Here is an 18,783-nt window from a genome sequence, read left to right as displayed (position 1 = left end):
GCTTCACTAATAATTTTAAGTTGTATTTTACTTCGGTATATTATTTTTGACGAAGTAAAAAGAAAAAAAATAAATTTTTTAATTATAAACGCTGAAGTAAAAAGAAGAACCAGATCCTTCACTTAATTTCCCATACATCTTTTTCTTCCGCTTAATAAAAAGCCATCGTTAAAAAAATCAAATGTGCGATCCCCTTTCTTCTTCAGCCATCCACCACCGCCGATTTGCATCTCCAGCCATCCATGACGCCGAGAATCGTTCGCCAATGCCAAAATTCGAAAGCCCAAGGTCTGAATCCTTATATTTTGGTATCAATTTGGGTTTTACATATTTTGGACGATGTTTTCATTTTTTTTACAAGAATTCGGGTTTCATTTTTTTTAAATGAATTCAGGTTTTCCTTTTTTATTTGTGTTTGACATGTTTTGGAAGATTTTTCGTTCTTGTTGTTAGATCCAAAAAACTACAAATATATACGCCAATGTTTCCCGTTTTTTTTACGTTAATTTGGGTTTCTCTTTTGATTTGAGTTGGTTTCTCTTTTGATTTGAGTTTTATATGTTTTGGAAGATGATTCCTTATTGATATATAGTCTTGGCACAAGATATGCTCAGAACGTGTTTTGGTTCGGTCTAGTTTTAATGTGCTCTGCATTTAAACCTGATCTCATCTTTTCTCCCTCTATTTTTTTGTACCGTTTTCGTTCTTTGTTTTGTTTTTTTGGTTCTTAATTTGATGAATTAAGATATGATCTGTGACATGTTATTAAGTTTTTTCTTCAATTTAACTTTTTATGTTATCGTTCATTACATTGTCATAATGTTTTATGGAAATTTTATTTTCTTGCACAAAAAGTTTTGGGATGTTTATTTTGTATTGATGTCTGAGATAAGAAGTTTAATATGCTTTTAGAATTTTTTAATCCAATACTCGCTTGCAATGAATTTTATGTGATTTGGCCCCATGACTATTCTTGGATCTATTGTCCGTAGAAGTGCACATTTCAAGAGAGAGTCATAATCTGCAGTCAGAACTTGGAAGAAAATAATGGCTTTAGACAGCATCGTTGGGTGTTGTTTGACAATAGAGGCAATTGATTTTATTAATTTACAGGTGTTGGGAAATCCTGCTTACTTCTGCAGTTCACTCACAATTGATTTCAGCCAGTGCACGATTTAACCATTGGTGTTGAATTCGGGGCCAAAATGATCACAATTGACAACAAGCCCATCAAGTTGCAGATTTGGGACACAGTTTGTCTTAATGTTCTTGTGACTTTATCTTGTATGAGTTATGGCTTTACGATCTGTAATTCTAGAACAAACCTTCGTTTTCCTATAGCTGTTGACAGTGTAAGATTTGGATTAAGCCGAATATACCGTCGAAGTATCATCTGACAATTTTTTTCTTTACTCACTAGATACATATGATCTCTATTAATCATGTGTAAAATATCAGGCTGGTCAAGAATCCTTTAGGTCCATTACAAGGTCCTACTACAGAGGTGCTGCTGGGGCATTGCTTGTTTATGACATCACCAGGTAGAGATTCCAATGACTTTTTAAAATTTGGAATTTAATTCGTGTTCCTATTGGACAATCTGATATTTAATTCTTCAGGAGGGATACTTTCAACCACCTTGCCAGTTGGTTGGAGGATGCAAGGCAGCATGCGAATGCGAACATGAGCATAATGCTGATTGGAAACAAGTGCGATCTGGCTCACAGAAGAGCAGTAAGCACAGAAGAAGGGGAATAATTTGCAAAGGAGCATGGCTTGATTTTCATGGAGGCATCTACAATGATCGCTCAGAATGTTGAAGATGTGACATATTTTTCCAATATAAATACCCCTTGTTGGTACTCAGGTTTCATTGCATCCATACTTTGTATCAAATCTTTTATTATTGGTTTCTCTTTTTAGGCATTTATAAAGACCGTCTCAACAATCTACAGGAAGATTCAGGATGGAGCTTTTGATGTATCCAACGAGGTGAGATATGATTTGATTCTTGAGATCATAATTTGGAGTTTTTTCATAAGACGTTCTCTCTATTAGTGAATTTACTTTGTGTACAAAATAAATTTATCTGTTACTGGTAGAAGATATGATAAATTTTGTTGAATGTTTGAAAATGCCTGAAACACACTAACTGGAAACTCTCCCTCTTAAGTATAGTATATCCACTGTTCCGTGACTAAAGCAACGATAAGAGATGAGGAAAGGGAAATAAATGATACACAACTAGGGTAGAGACAAGAGATGTCAACTATTTATATACTTCGATAGGATGCATAGTCAGTGCTACACCGCTATAAAGATAATATATATATATGGTCTGGTTGATGATAAATCTGAAAAGCTGTCCTACTCATGTTGGATGTTTTGAGATATTGTATTTTGTAAATTAAGATGTTTGAATTGCATTGTGAAAAACTAGACAAGGACCAATCAACAAACTTATTTGTTCATGTTAACCAACTTTACTGGATGTCCATGCTTATTATGTATTTCTTGGATAGTCAAATGGAATCAAAGTTGGATACGGAGGTGTATCCGGACCTTTTGCAGGAAGAGATGGTGCTACTTCACAAGGAGGTGGTTGCTCTGCTTCTCGATCGGTATTCTTTTGGTTTGGAGGAAAATGGTATGTTTCTTGGATGTTAAAGCCAAAACTGAAGTATTCTGAAGAGTGTTTATTACTTCAAATTTTGATTATTTGATTTGACTATTCATTGAACTCCATGTACTGATATCCGCAAAAAACAGTGATGGTTGAGTGATTTTGTGCTGGGAATTGTCAAATGTATGTAAGAATGTTTCTTCAATATTTTTTTGTATATTTTTCTCTAAACAAATATTATGGTTTGTCTTCAGGGTGAAATGGCACAAAAGTATACAAACGCGTGTACAGTCAAGGCAAAGAGAACTTGAAAACCTACACCAAATGCAAACAGTACATGTAAGAAACATGTTTCTCTCTGAAGTTTGCTAATCCTCCACTTGGAAGATTTCTATTGTTCCTGCACCTTAGTGTAAATGAAAGCAACACACCCAATAATGTCACTAAAATTAGTTTCTGGGCAAACTTACTTTACAATTTAAGGACCTTTTTCTGTAATTTAAACCTTTTGTATGCATCAAAGTGTCTAATTTATATATTTTTATTCTGAGTACAAGAACTATAAATTTTTTTAGAACTGAAGAAATGTATTGATGATGACTTTATTATGCAGCTAGAGAAACTGAGCGACAAGCAATGTAAATCTGAATCTCAGCTTAAGTTCATCATAGAGGCCTGGCAACAGGTAAATCTTCATGAAGAGTGTAAGTTCCTGGTATAGGTTTTTTGGTTTCATGCGATCACGAGACTATCATGAGAATGTTACTCCTTTTTGCAGTATAATGCTCCGGCGACGCAGGAACGACAAGTAGAAGCTTGGACTGAGAAAACATCACTGCATACTACCCCACAAACGTCACTAGGTTCCGATTACTCTGTTTCTCTAAAGCGGGATTCACTCTTCCTTGACCGTGAAAGAGAGCTAGAATCCCGTTTGAGTTCATCCAGACTTTCAGTGTATGGAGCAGATCATGGACTTGGAAGTCGCCCTTCAGCAATAGGACATTCTGGCGGGCCTATTGTCACTCAGGTTTGGGCATGTAATTTGAATATTGCTTCTGTTAATTGAATTTAGGAGTTGGATGTTACTTCTTGCACTATTTCTTCCTTTAAATATGCCATGTTGATTCCTTGTGGCAGGTTGCACAGACAATGAAAGTACCACTTGCTTATGCAGAGGATATAATTGGAGTTCAGGGAGCAAATATTGATTACATTAGACTTCACCAGTGGTCACAGAGAGCAACTTTAGGGGAGCTATGGCAAGCTAGAATCCAGTTTACGACATTCCTACTCTCAGTTAGGTAGCAGTTCTTACGAAATATGTGTGGATGTGTACACGTTTTGGTGGTTGAATATGTCATTTCAAATTGTTAGTGTATTTTTGTGGATAGAGTACTTGTTGATTTATGTATGTGTCATTTTGGGATGGATTAATTAATATTATTAGTGTATTTTTAAGTTTCAAAAATATATTTATGGCATTATTGTATCTAAATCTTAATTTAGAAAATGTGTTCTATTGCTTCGAAAATTTTAGAATAAACGAAGTAAATCATTATCTTCTACTTCGTCTATTAATAAAATTACAAAGTAAAAATTATTCTATTACTTCGGTAATTTCATTAATAGACGAAGTAAAAGAATGCATTTTAATACGGTAATATAGGAAATTAACGAAGTAAAAGATATTATTTCACTTTGTAAATTACTGAAGTAATAGACAATATTTAACTTCGAAAATTTGATTAAAATCGAAGTAAAAGAATACATTTTACTTTGGTTATATACGAAATTAACGAAGTAACAGACAATATTTAACTTCGTCCAAAACTCGAAGTAAAATCATAGTTTTTACTTCAGTAAATTCATTAATTGACGAAGTATAAGAATATATTTGACTTCGTTTTTTATGAAATTAGCGAAGTACAATATATGTTTTTACTTCGGCACCGGTCCAATTCTGCCTCCAAAAAATGACCAAAGACTTCGGTAATTTAAGGTATAAGACTTCGGTGATTCAGCGAAGTAAAAAAGTACCCTATTACTTCACGTGACACTACTTCGGTAATTAAGTGCCTACGAATTCGGTTATTAACCGAAGTCTTACGCGATTTTTCTACTAGTGTAGTCATACTATGTAGTCCCATTGCTTCGCGATGTTTGTCAAATAATGGTCCTGGCAAGGGATTAGTAAGTGGATCAACGATATTGTCTGCAGAGGCCACTCTCTCGACAGTGATGTCTCCTCTTTCCACGATCTCCCGGATGATGTGGTATTTCCTCAGTACGTGTTTGGATCTTTGATGAGACCTTGGTTCCTTTGCCTGAGCAACTGCACCTGTGTTGTCACAGTACACCGGGACTGGACCAACAGCTTCAGGAATAACGCCCAACTCTTGGACGAAATTCCTCATCCAAACGGCCTCTTTAGCAGCAGCTGATGCCGCAATGTATTCTGCCTCAGTGGTGGAATCCGCTGTGGTGTCCTGCTTGGAACTCTTTCAAGAGATAGCACCGCCATTGAGCATGAACACAAATCCAGAGGTTGACTTCGAGTCATCCACGTCACTTTGGAAGCTAGAGTCGGTATAGCCTTCCAATTTCAGTTCTCTTCCTCCATAAACCATGAATACATTCTTAGTTCTTCTCAAGTACTTAAGAATATCCTTCACGGCTTTCCAATGAATTTGACCGGGATTGGCTTGATATCTGCTCGTGACACTCAGAGCAAATTCCACATCCGGTCTGGTGGATATCATCCCATACATGATACTCCCTATGGCTGACGCATATGGTATGTGTGTCATTTTCTCTATCTCTTCGTCAGTCTTGGGACACATAGACTTGGATAGAGAGACTCCATGACACATAGGTAGATGTCCTCTCCTGGACTCATCCATTGAAAACCTTTTCAATATAGTGTCGATGTAGGTAGCTTGAGTAAGTCCTATCATTCTCTTAGATCTATCTCTATAGATCTGTATCCCTAGAATATAGGACGCCTCACCCAAATCCTTCATCGAGAATCTACCTGATAACCATATCTTTGTTGACTGCAACATCCCTACATCATTCCCAATGAGTAAGATGTCATCAACATAAAGTACTAAGAATGTCACAGCATCCTTAACTACTTTCTTGTACACGCACGGTTCCTCCGGGTTCTTGATGAAACCAAAATCCTTTATTGTTTCATCAAATTTCTGGTTCCAACTTCTTGATGCTTGTTTGAGACCATAGATCGATCTCTGAAGCTTGCATACCTTATGCTCGCTTCCCATGGATGTGAATCCCTCGGGCTGCATCATATAGATTTCTTCCTTAATGTTTCCATTAAGAAATGCAGTCTTCACATCCATTTTCCATATCTCATAGTCATACCATGCTGCTATGGCAATAAGAATTCTTATGGACTTGAACATTGCGACTGGTGAAAAAGTTTCATCATAGTCAACTCCTTGTCTTTGAGTATAAGCTTTTGCCACCAATCGTGCCTTGTAGGTCAGTACCTTTCCATCAGGCTCAAGTTTTCTCTTATAGATCCATTTACACCCTATTGGAACAATTCCATCGAAAGGATCTACCAAAGTCCAAACTTGGTTTGTATGCATCGAATCTATTTCCGACTGCATAGCTTCAAGCCATAAATTCGAATCTGCATCAGAAATTGCTTCCTTGAAGTTTCTTGGATCACATCCAATGTCGGGTTCACTTTGATCCCCTTCAAGAAGAAAACCATATCTAATAGGAGGCCTAGAAGTCCTCTCGGATCTTCTAGTAATAGGCGTGTCAATCAATGGTTCCTGAGGTGTAGGATCATTATTTTGTATCTTGGGTTCTTCTCGAATTTCTTCGAGTTCCATCATCTTGCCTTTCTTATCCAATAAGAACTCCTTCTCCAAGAAGGTGGCATTCCTTGAAACAAACACTTTTGTTTCAGTAGGATGATAGAAATAATATCCGATTGAATTCTTCGGATACCCTACAAAATAACATAAGGTGGATCGACTATCCAACTTATCTCCCACTGTCTGCTTCACGTAAGTAGGACATCCCCAAATCCTCAAGTACGAATACTTAGGAGCTTTGCCATTCCATAACTCGTATGGTGTTTTGTTCACTGCTTTAGTGTGAATGTTGTTCAACAACAATACCGTCGTTTCAAGAGCATAGCCCCAAAACGAAGGTGGGAGCTCAGTGAAGCTCATCATGGATCGAACCATGTCCAACAAAGTTCGATTGCGACGCTCCGAAACACCATTAAGCTGAGGTGTCATAGGAGGAGTCCACTGAGAGAGAATCCCATTCTTTTTTAGATAGCTCAAAAACTCGGTACTCAAGTATTCTCCACCTCGATCTGATCGAAGTGCTTTAATCCTCTTACCTAGTTTGTTTTCTACTTCAGCCTTGAATTCTTTGAACTTTTCAAATGATTCATACTTATATTTCATCAAATATAAGTACCCATACCTAGAATAATCATCAGTAAAGGTAATGAAGTAGGTGTGACCAAATTTTGTACCAATACTAAATGGTCTGCAAACATCCGTATGGATCAAATCCAATAGATTTTGACTACGCTCAGGTTTTCCTTTGAAAGGAGATTTAGTCATTTTTCCTTTCAGGCAGGACTCACAAGTAGGCAGAGAGTTAATATCAGACATATCAAACATGCCCTCTCCCACTAGCTTGTTCATCCTCCTTGATGAAATATGACCTAGCCTAGCATGCCAAAGGTTTGCCGGGTTTTGACTATCGATTTTCCTTTTGTTCGTTGTTACCGGTTTATGAACATAATTTATTGGAACGTCTTTTAATTTTAAGTTATATAGATCGTTTTCAAGTTGTCCATTTCCAATCAAACATTCATTCTTGTAAATATTGCAAATCCCATTCACAAAATTGCAAGAAAATCCATCTCTATCAAGCATAGAAACAGAAATAATGTTTTTAATCAAGTCTGGAACAAATAAAACATCTCTCAAAAGTAACATAAAATCGTTCTGCAAAATTAAATAAACGTCTCCCACAGCTTTGGCTTCAACTCTAGAACCATTTCTGAGCCTCAGCTGGGTCTCACTCATTCTAAGCTTGCGACTTCTTGTCATCACCTGCAAATCATTGCAAATGTGAGATCCACATCCGGTATCCAATACCCAAGAAGTAGTATTAAGTGAAACATTTATTTCAATATAAAACATACCCTTCGCAGTTCGCAACTGCTCTAGATATTCCTTGCAGTTACGTTTCCAATGACTAGGTTTCTTGCAGTGATGGCAAACATCCTTGGACTTTTCCATGTTTGAAGCTTTTGTCTTGTTCTTCTTCTCGGGTCCGGTTTTCTTGGATGGGGTAGAACGTTTCTTACCCTTTGTACTTGGCCCCTTCTTAGCAGAAGAAGAGGAGCCCACCAAGAGAACCGGTTTATCCTTCTTTAAAGTGGCTTCATAAGTTACAAGCATATTGACCATCTTTTCAAGGGAGGCCTCTATCTTGTTCATATTGAAATTCACCACAAAACCGTCAAACGATGAAGGAAGAGAGAGAAGTAATAAGTCCACATTGAGTTCATGCTCCAATACCAATTCAAGCGTTACCAACTTCTGAATGAGCCAAATCACGCGTACCCCATGATCACGGACCGAAGTCCCTTCACGCATGCGGCACGTCATTAACTCTTTTACAGTAGCAAACCTTTCAGCTCTCGATTGAGCCCCAAAAAGTTCCTTGATTTGTACGTGAATGTCAGCAGCATTCACGGTATCCTCAAATCGCCTCTGGAGTTCATCAGACATCGAAGTTTGCATATAGCATTTGGCCTTGATATCATGGTCCCACCATTTATCAAGTTTGGCCAACTCTTCCGGACTTATATCAGCTGGTGCTTCCTTTGGACGAGATTTTTCTAACACGTAGAACATCTTCTCCAAGGTCAAGACAATCTTCAACTTACGGAACCATTCCGTATAGTTTGCGCCAGTCAGTTTATTTTGTTCGAGAATAGAGAATAGTGGATTGCGCGAATTCATCTTAATGAAATACTGAAAAGAAACAGACAATAATCAGTGATTGTTTAATTAATTTACTAAGACATAAAATAGGTGAAATTTATTTTATGAATCTCACTCCCACTATTTTAACGATTTCACTACCCTCTAGTGAAAACGAGAAATATTTTCTTTAGTGGGAACATGGAGTCCAATTGACAAACTATAGTCCCGAATAATATCAGCCAACCATAGTTTTCAAAAGGTAGAGCCCAATTGCTTCCAAAGCAACCTCCATGTTTTTACCTCATGTCCAATAAGGGCCCAATAATATGACGCCGTTTATTGTGACATGTCAAGATGACCCATCAATATCAAGTTGTGATGGACGGTCGCCATGTGGATCCCCAATAATATGAGCCAATCCCATGGGAGTTCCATCCAACTTACAACATGTGTCGATCCAATGTACAGCTTTCCGACGAACGGGCCCCCCCAATAATATGAGTCGGACCGTATCCGCGGGTAGCATCTCATACATTGATCGTTGATGGAAGGTAGGAACATTTAAACAATATTTAAATTTCCTTTATTTATCTTGATATCAATTTTAAATCATATTTAAAATGAGGGATTTTAATTTTGAAAATTTGTCTCATCATTTAAAATTTGTATGCTTGCGGGATTCATACAATTTAGTCTAAACATGCATACAACGATAATATCATATATTATATTTTAGGATGATCGATTCCATTACTAATCGACCCGTGGTTGCCAATCACGAGTCTAAGTCCAATCCTAGGTGATATGCAAGTATGCAATGCAATCCTATTACATTGTGCTTCCAATTTACATTTCTTCAGTCTTTATCATTGCTTGCTGGTCCCACCTCCATCTTCAAAAACTCCCACTATTTCTAGTGAATTTACAATAAATTACTATGACAAATAAAGGGATACATTGTAGGGGTGGGAACGGGCCATAAACCAGGCCCATTTTTATTACAAATGATAAAATCAAATTTGGGCCATAAACCAGGCCCATTAATAAAACCCAACAATCAATAATAAAGTCAAATGTAAACAACCTAACATACACCTATAATATTGGTCATGGCAATCGATCATCCTTATCCAATAATATTTAATTCAAAAATTAATTTATTGGATATCATGCAATGACAATAAATATAAATAGATAAAATCATATTTCATACATAAAATCTTATTTTATATATAAAATCATATTTTATCTAGTTTATCCATAAAATCATATTTTACATATAAAATCCAATTTTATACATAAAATCATATTTTATTAACAATTGTACCAAAATTAATAATTAAAGATTTAATTTATGGGATTAAATTTATAAATTTCCAAAATTCAAAATTTATCCAAAAATTAATTTTCTTAAAAATTTTGGGCTCAAACAATTTTGACCCATTGCCTCGTGGACCAACTGAAACAATTTTCAATCAGTCCAAAAACTGGGCCCAAAACCATTTTGGGCTAGAATTCATAATTCACGAAAAAATTTAATTTTTAATAAAAAATTTTCTGGCAAGCCCGGGAAAATTCTGGGCTGCCTGCCCGTCGCTGGGCCGCTCCATGCGGCCCAGCTGCGCGGGCTAGGGCAACGCTTGCCCTAGCTCGCGCAGGCTGCTGCGTGCAGCCCACTGCGCGCAGGGCTGCACGCGGCGCTGCTCGCTGCCTTCGGGCAGCGGGCAGCCCCGAAAATATTTATTTTTTTTTCTTTTCCGTTTTATTTTTCAGAAAAATCGAGGCTTTGTACAATCGATAAAATTTTAATCGTAAAATCCGAGAACAGCCTGGCTCTGATACCACTGTTGGAACACGGTCGTTTTCCGGATCGAAAAAGAAAGTGATACCCGGTGCAGCGGAAGTTTTAAATTTTTATATGGAACGATTCCATATGGGTATCAAATTCCTACGATTAAAATTGATAATATAAAATTTAAACAATATAAATTTTACCTTAAAATCTCGAAACGAGATTATGGACACCAACAGATTAAACTGCTCTTGTTGTATATCCCAGGAACTGATGAACGAACAATTCTTCAATCAGGTCCACGAACAGAAGTTTAATCCCTCTGATAGACTGCACTAGAAAGTCTATCAGAAGTTTCTACGAAGAGATAGAACAGATATGATCTGCTAATTCAGACTGCAAATTCGAAATTCGCAGACTGAAAATTCTCTAAGACAGAGAGAGGGGGCGGCCGAAATTCCTAGACTGGAGGCTAGGGTTTTTGAAAATCTGAGTGTAAGTTGTGTGTAATTTCTGTACTGCAATAACTTATTTATAATGTGGGCTGCTAACAGCTTAGGACCCATTAGTCCTAAGTTCAAGCCTGACAAGCAAAGCCCGCATGTTCAGAAATTAATATAAAATTCATCGTGACTCAGATTGATAAACCAATTTCACCAATGTGCACAGAAACCATTTCTGCATCTTTTAAAGTCAAGATAAATTTTCTGAATCCGAATTTAGTGGTTTCCAAAAATGTCCATCACTATGTCATTTTAGGAAATCTTACTCCCTCTACTCTTAAATAAGAAGTCCCACTTCTTTATTCACTAAATTTAACTCTTTAAATTTAATTATCTCAACGGGGATTAAAAATCCATTACTTGTGTGACCCTCAATGGTTCAGGGATACAACTAGTCGTGGGCTCACAACTCCTTGTGACTCGGAACAACAATTTCCGACTTGCCCATCGAATCATGGTAAGAGCGCCTAGCAACATCGCCCCATGATTCCCTAGGTATCACTAATAGTGCCTGCAAGAACCAATAGATTTTGGTTAGCGTACAGTACGGTCCCTTCATCCATATATCCCGATCGAATCAACAACCATTGGTAAATCGAGAGTCGTTCGAGATTCGATAACTATGCAATGCATCTTGAAGATCAAATAGTGACATCGCATGTGCTACTAAGAAACCATTTCTTAAAACACATCATGTACTCTGGCCAGATATTCTTCACACTAATATCTCCTCAGATTGCATAGGATATCCACACTCGCAAGTATGTGGTGAATCCTTGACAACAAAGCATCGACTCCTATATGTGTCGTAACTGTACCCAATCCCGACACCTGATGACCCCAATAGAGTCGGTAAATGAGTCAAAGTACAGTACCAGCATATAGAGTCTCAATGATGTTTCAAGAAGTAAGGACTAATGGTGTACAACCAAAACCGCGGACTTTATCCACTCGATAAGTGATAACCACTTGGAAAGTCCGGATAGGGTAGTTCGATCATTCATCGTATGAATATCCATTTGCATGCTTTGAACATCTCTATGTTCCATACCAATGAAACGTGGTACTCGGCATCGCAAATGCTAGTCTCAATCTCGAGCGATCCTTATCCTTATTAACGGACGGCTCAATCGACTAGGAACTGTTTAGAATATACAGTGACTATAAGATGTGTTTCATGATAGCCATCCCCATGTGCCACCACATCTTACATACACTATAGTATATTCAAGGTCTTCATCTAAACATCTTATAGTATGTCACAACATAATAATATGATAAAAGATAAAGTAAATGCCATTATAAAAGTGTAAATTATATTAAACAAAAGATTGTTTATACATAGAGTCATAAAAGTCCTTAGCCACAAGTTGGCTCACCGGGCACCCACTCTTTCAATAAGGTGGATCGACTATCCAACTTATCTACCACTGTCTGCTTCACATAAGCAGGACATCCCCAAATCCTCAAGTACGAATACTTAGAAGCTTTGCCATTCCATAACTCGTATGGTGTTTTATTTACTGCTTTAGTGTGGACGGTGTTTAACAAAAATACCGTCGTTTCAAGCGCTAAGCCCCAAAACGAAGGTGGGAGCTCAGTGAAGCTCATCATGGATCGAACCATGTCCAACAAAGTTCGATTGCGATGCTTCGAAACACCATTAAGCTGAGGTGTCATAGGAGGAGTCCACTGAGAGAGAATCCCATTCTCTTTTAGATAGTCCAAAAACTCGGTACTTAAGTATTCTCCACCTCGATCCGATCGAAGTGCCTTAATACTTTTACCTAGTTTGTTTTCTACTTCAGCCTTGAATTCTTTGAACCTTTCAAATGCTTCAGACTTATATTTCATTAAATATAAATACCCATACCTAGAATGATCATCAGTAAAGGTAATGAAGTAGGTGTTGCCACATTTAGTACCAATCCTAAATGGACCGCAAACATCTGTATGGATCAAATCCAACAGATTTTGACTACGCTCAGGTTTCCCTTTGAAAGGAGATTTAGTCATTTTTCTCTTTAGGCAGGACTCTCAAGTAGGTAGAGAGTTAATATCAGACATATCAAACATGCCCTCTCCCACTAGCTTGTTCATCCTTCTTGAGGAAATATGACCTAGCCTAGCATGCCAAAGGTTTGCCGGGTTTTGACTATCGTCCTTCCTTTTAATTGTTGTTACTGGTTTATCAACATAACTAATTGGAACGTCTTTTAATTTTAAGCTATATAGATCTTTTTCAAGTTGTCCATTTCCAATCAAACATTCATTCTTGTAAATATTGCAAATCCCATTCACAAAATTGCAAGAAAAGTCATCTCTATCAAGCATAGAAATAGATATAATGTTTTTGACCAAATCCGAAACATATAAAACATCTCTCAAAAATTACTTAAAATTGTTCTGCAAAACTAAATAAATGTCTCATATAGCCTTAGCTGGGTCTCACCCATCCTTTGCTTACGACTTCTTGTCATTACCTGCAAATCATTGCAAATGTGAGATCCACATCCGGTATCCAATACCCAAGAAGAAGTATTAAGCGAAATATTTATTTCAATGTAAAACATACCCTTTGCAGTTCGCAACTATTCGAGGTATTCCTTGCAGTTACGTTTCCAATGACCGGGTTTCTTGCAGTAATGGAAAACGTTTTCATCTTTTATCCCATTTGAAACCTTGGCCTTTCCATTCTTATTTGGTACAATCTTCTTGGGCGGGGCAGAACTTTTCTTACCCTTTCCACTTGGTCCTTTCTTAGAGTTAGAAGAGGAGCCAACCAAGAGTACCGGTTTATCCTTCTTTAGTGTGGCTTCATATGTGACAAGCATATTGACCATCTCTTCAAGGGTGGCCTCTATCTTGTTCATATTTAAGTTCATCACAAAACCATCAAACGATGAAGGAAGTGATAAAAGCAACAAGTCCGCGCTAAGTTCATGCTCCAAAGTCAAGTCGAGTGTTACCAACTTTTCAATGAGCCCAATCATGTGCACCCCATGCTCACGGACCGAAGTCCTATCTCGCATGCGGCTCGTCATGAGCTCTCTGATGGTGGCATACCTCTCCGACCTTGACTGAGCTCCAAAGAGTTCTTTGAGGTTCTTGTGAATGTCAGCAGCATTCACGGTATCCTCGAATCTCCTTTGAAGCTCATCAGACATCGAAGCCTGCATGTAGCATTTGGCCTTGATATCATGGTCCCACCATAAATCAAGTTTGGCCAACTCTTCCGGACTTGTATTATCCGGGGCTTCCTTCGGAGGCGGCTTCTCTAACACGTAGAAAGCTTTTTCCGAAGTAAGAATAATTTTCAACTTACGGAACCATTCCGTATAGTTTGCGCCACTCAATTTGTTTTGTTCGAGAATTGAAAACAGTGGATTGCGAGAAGTCATTGTAATAGTATACTGAATAGGAAACAGACAATAATCAATGATTGTTTAATTAATTTACTAAGACATAAAATGTGGCGAATTTTAATTTTATGAATTACACTCCCACTATTTTAACGATTTCACTACCCTCTAGTGAAAACGGGAAACTGTTTTCCTTAGTGAGAACATGGAGTCCAATTGACAAATCATGATCCCGAATAATATCAGCCAACCATAATTTTCAAAAGGAAGAGCCCAATTACTTCCAAAGTAACCCCCATGTTTTTACCTCATGTCCAATAAGGGCCCAATAATATGACGCCGTTTATTGTGACATGTCAAGATAACTCATCAATATTAAGTTGTGATGGACGGTCGCCATGTGGATCCCCAATAATATGTGCCAATCCCATGGGAGTTCCATCCAACTTACAACATGTGTCGATCCAATGTACAGTTTTTCGACGAACGGGTCCCCCCCAATAATATGAGCCGGACCGTATCCACGGGTAGCATCTCATACATTGATCGTTGATGGAAGGTAGGAATATTTAAACAATATTTAAATTCCCTTTTTATTAATCTTGATATCAATTTTAAATCATATTTAAAATGAGGGATTTTTAATTTTGAAAATTTGTCTCATCATGCAATTTATGTATGTTTGCGGGATTCATACAATTTAGTCTAAACATGCATACATCAATAATATCATATATTATTTAAGGATGATCGATCCCATTAACTAATCGACCCGTGGTTGCCAATCACGAGTCTAAGTCCAATCCTAGGTGATATGCAAGTATGCAATGCAATCCTATTACATTGTGCTTCCAATTTACATTTATTCGGTCTTGATTGTCTGTTGGGCCCACCATTTCTTCAAATCTTTGTCTCCCACTAAGTCTAACAAATTTACAATAAATTTCGATGACAAATATGGGATACATTTTTAGGGGTGGGAACGGGCCATAAACCAGGCCCACTTTTATTAAATATGACAATCATATTGGGCTATAAACCAAGCCCATTAATAAACACCAACAACAATAAGACAAATGTAAATCACCTAACATACACCTAAAACATTGGTCATGGCAATCGATCATCCATTATCCATTAATTAATTCAATAATTAAATAATTGGATAAACATGCAAAGACATCATAATTTAAAAGATAAAATCATATTTTATCTTATACATCCATAAGATCATATCTTATCATCAATTTTACCAAAATAATTAATTTTATAAAATTTAATTTAACGGATAAAATTTATAAATTTTCCAAAAATTCAAATTTATCCAAAAATCAATTTTAAAATTTTCGAACTCGAACAATTCGATCTGATGCCTCGTGAACCAATCAAAAACAATTTTCGATCGGATCAACAACTAAAATTTCAAAAATAAAAATTTTAATTAAAAATTAAAATTAATTTTTTCGGGCTGCCCGGGACAATCCCGGGCAGCCCGCGCCCCAAAAAGGGGCCCGGGCTGGGCAGCGACGATCGCTGCCCTAGGAAACGCCCAGCGCTGCCCTGGGCAGCGACAATCGCTGCCCGATTTGCCCATTAAAATTCAATTTTAAATTTTCGTTTTGTTTCAAAAACCGAAGCTTAAAAATTTTGTACAATCGATTAATTTAATCGTTTGATCTGAGAAACCTGTCTCTGATACCACTGTTGGAAAACGGTGTTCAGATCAATTAAGAATTGATACCCGGTTTAGCGGAAGTTTAAAATTTTATTTTATTATATGGAACGATTCCATATATGGGTATCAAACTTTTACGATTAAATTTGTTCAAGTAAAAATAAAACACAGTTAAATTTTTACCTCGTCAAGCAAAGGCTTGATCGTGGACTCCAACAGAATTTAATCTGCTCTTCTTGTAAATCCCGGGAACCGATGACAGTCACGATATAACTCCGGAATTAGGTACATGAATGAAAAACAGAAACCCTCTGATTTACTGCACTAGAAATCAATCAGAAGTTTTACGTAGAGAATAAACAGATATGATCGGTTAATTCGATTTGTAATTTTTCACAAAAATCACAAGTCGAATTTTCTCCAAAAGGGACAGAGGATTTCGAAAATCCCCTTGAAAATTCTAGAGTGTATTTTCGAAAAATTGCAATATACAATGTGTGTGATTTTCGAACCCAACACCTCTATTTATAGATAATTTCTAGTTATAATTGTATCAGGACTCTAACTCCTTAAAGTCCACAATCCATAACTTAAGCCCAACAATCCAAGCCTGTTGTTATAGAAATTAATATAAAATTCATCGTGACTCCGATTGATAAACTGATTTCACCAATGTGAACAAAAACCATTTCTGCATCTTTTAGAGTCAAGAAAATTTTTCTGAATCCGAATTCAGTGATTTCCAAAAATGCCCATCCCTATGTCATTTTAGGAAATCCCACTCCCTTTAGTTAAGAAGTCCAACTTCTCTTTCATTAAATTTAACTCTTTAAATTTAACTATCTCTACGGGGTTTTAGTAATCCATTACTTGTGTAACCCTCAATGGTTCAGGAATACAGCTAGCCGTGGGCTCACAACTCCTTGTGACTCGGAACAACAATTTCCGACTTACCCATCGAATCATGGTAAGAGCGCCTAGCAACATCGCCCCCATGATTCCCTAGGTATTACTGATAGTGCCTGCAAGAACAAGTAGATTTTGGTTAGCGTACAGTACGGTCCCTTCAACCAAATATCCCGATCGAATCAACAACCATTAGTGCATTGAGAGTCGTTCGAGATTCGATAACTATGCATTACATCTTGGAGATCTATTAGTGACATCGCATGTGTTACTAGGAACACCAAGTAACCTAAAACACATCATGTACTCTGGCCAGAGATTTGTCACACTAATATCTCCTCAGATCGCATAGGATATCCACACTCGCAAGTATGTGGTGAATCCTTGACAACAAAGCATCGACTCCTATATGTGTCGTAACTGTACCCAATCCCGACACCTGATGACCCCAATAAAGTCGGTAAATGAGTCAAAGTACAGTACTAGAATATAGAGTCTCAATGATGTTTCAAGTAATAAGGACTAATGGTGTACAACCAAAACCGCGGACTTTATCCACTCGATAAGTGATAACCACTTGGAAAGTCCGAATAGGGTAGTTCGATCATTCATCATATGAATATCCATTTGCATGCTTTGAACATCTCTATGTTCCATACCAATGAAACTTGGTACTCGGCATCGCAAATGCTAGTCTAAATCTCGAGCGATCCTTATCCTTATTTGCGGACGGCTCAATTGACTAGGAACGGTTTAGAATATACAGTGACTATAAGATGTGTTTCATGATAGCCATCCCCATGTGCTACCACATCTTACATACATAAAGACCTTGAATATAAGATGTGTTTCATGATAGCCATCCCCATGTGCTACCACATCTTACATACACTATAGTATATTCAAGGTCTTTATCAAAAAAACAATAGTATATCATAATATAACAATATGAAGAAAGATAAAGTCAATGCCATTATAAGAGTGTAAATTATATTAAACAAAAGATTGTTTTACATAGAGTCATAAAAGCCCTTAGCCACAAGTTGGCTAACCGGGCACCCACTCTTTCAAAGTATGCATGTTTTATTTGTTTGCATGGATTATGTGATTGCATGTTTTATATGACTTTATATATACAGCATGTCACGAGTGTATGTTGCGTACATGAGAATATTGAGCTTTTACCTTAAAGGTATCCTGTAGTAGGGCGCTCACCCTACGAGTTGTGGATGGTTGGATATTTAAGTCTTGTGTCAGGTCACCTTTATGGTTGGACACATGTACTTGTATCAGATCACCATTATCCAATTGGTATATGAGCCACCTCCTGAGGTGACGGCGCAACGTGCTATATACCCTGGGCCCAGTCTTTGAGAATATTTCTTGACCTGAGAGTCTTGGTACCCAGTTCATTTGCATACATGCACACATAACACCGTATAATTGTACTCTCGTACTGAGCATGATAGGCTAACTTCCGGTTGTTTTCTGTGTTGGAAAAACTGGCGGTAAGATCAATCACGATTGATACCCGGTGCAGCGGAAGTTTAAAATTTTTATCATGGAACAATTCCATGGTGTGGGTATCAACCATTCAACGATTAAATTATTGTGTGTGTAAAATTCAAATAACAATTAATTAAATTTTACCTTCAATCTCGAAGCGAGATTATTGGACACCACACAGATTTCTCTGCGCTTCTTGTATCTCCCAGGAACTGATGAACTCCTTCAATCAGGTCCACGAATGGGGTTTAAATCCCTCTGATAGATTGCACTAGAAAATCTATCAGAAGTTTTTCTGCGAAGAGATTAAACGAATCTGATTCGTTATTCCTGACTGCAATTAAAAATCACAGACCGGAATTTCTCGGGCAGAGCAGGAGGGGGACGGCCGAAAATTCTTTGAGAGAGCTAGGGTTCGAT

General features: G+C 37.3%; 2 protein-coding genes across 2 annotated transcripts; both read left to right on the top strand.

The window, feature by feature from the left end:
- The first annotated feature begins 152 nt into the window (after nucleotides 1-152).
- On the top strand, nucleotides 153-4,101 carry LOC140889331 (uncharacterized). Its single transcript, XM_073297047.1, has 9 exons — nucleotides 153-288; nucleotides 1,459-1,541; nucleotides 1,620-1,824; nucleotides 1,924-1,992; nucleotides 2,523-2,647; nucleotides 2,878-2,962; nucleotides 3,237-3,308; nucleotides 3,402-3,653; nucleotides 3,764-4,101. The coding sequence occupies exons 3-9, from the start codon at nucleotides 1,786-1,788 to the stop codon at nucleotides 3,929-3,931; spliced, it is 810 nt and encodes a 269-aa protein (XP_073153148.1). The 5' UTR covers nucleotides 153-288; nucleotides 1,459-1,541; nucleotides 1,620-1,785; the 3' UTR covers nucleotides 3,932-4,101.
- LOC140889332 (ras-related protein RABB1c-like) lies at nucleotides 1,048-1,758 on the top strand. The gene is made up of 4 exons (XM_073297048.1): nucleotides 1,048-1,113; nucleotides 1,164-1,352; nucleotides 1,459-1,541; nucleotides 1,620-1,758. Exons 1-4 carry the CDS (start codon nucleotides 1,048-1,050, stop codon nucleotides 1,756-1,758), a joined length of 477 nt encoding a protein of 158 aa, XP_073153149.1.
- Nucleotides 4,102-18,783: the final 14,682 nt, after the last annotated feature.

The sequence above is a fragment of the Henckelia pumila genome, chromosome 3, assembly GCF_033568475.1.
Source record: "Henckelia pumila isolate YLH828 chromosome 3, ASM3356847v2, whole genome shotgun sequence".
NCBI classification, from domain to species: Eukaryota; Viridiplantae; Streptophyta; class Magnoliopsida; order Lamiales; family Gesneriaceae; genus Henckelia; species Henckelia pumila.
This window is presented reverse-complemented; position numbering and strand designations above follow the sequence as displayed.

Excerpts from the sequence above, each read along its gene's own strand:
- LOC140889332 (XM_073297048.1), top strand. The coding sequence starts at position 1,048 with ATGGCTTTAGACAGCATCGTTGGGTGTTGTTTGACAATAGAGGCAATT. Across the intron at positions 1,114-1,163 it reads TTGATTTTATTAATTTACAG|CCAGTGCACGATTTAACCAT; the intron begins GTGTTGGGAAAT and ends AATTGATTTCAG. Across the intron at positions 1,542-1,619 it reads CTTGTTTATGACATCACCAG|GAGGGATACTTTCAACCACC; the intron begins GTAGAGATTCCA and ends TTAATTCTTCAG.
- LOC140889331 (XM_073297047.1), top strand. The coding sequence starts at position 1,786 with ATGGAGGCATCTACAATGATCGCTCAGAATGTTGAAGAT. Across the intron at positions 1,825-1,923 it reads TCGCTCAGAATGTTGAAGAT|GCATTTATAAAGACCGTCTC; the intron begins GTGACATATTTT and ends TTCTCTTTTTAG. Across the intron at positions 3,309-3,401 it reads TCATAGAGGCCTGGCAACAG|TATAATGCTCCGGCGACGCA; the intron begins GTAAATCTTCAT and ends TCCTTTTTGCAG.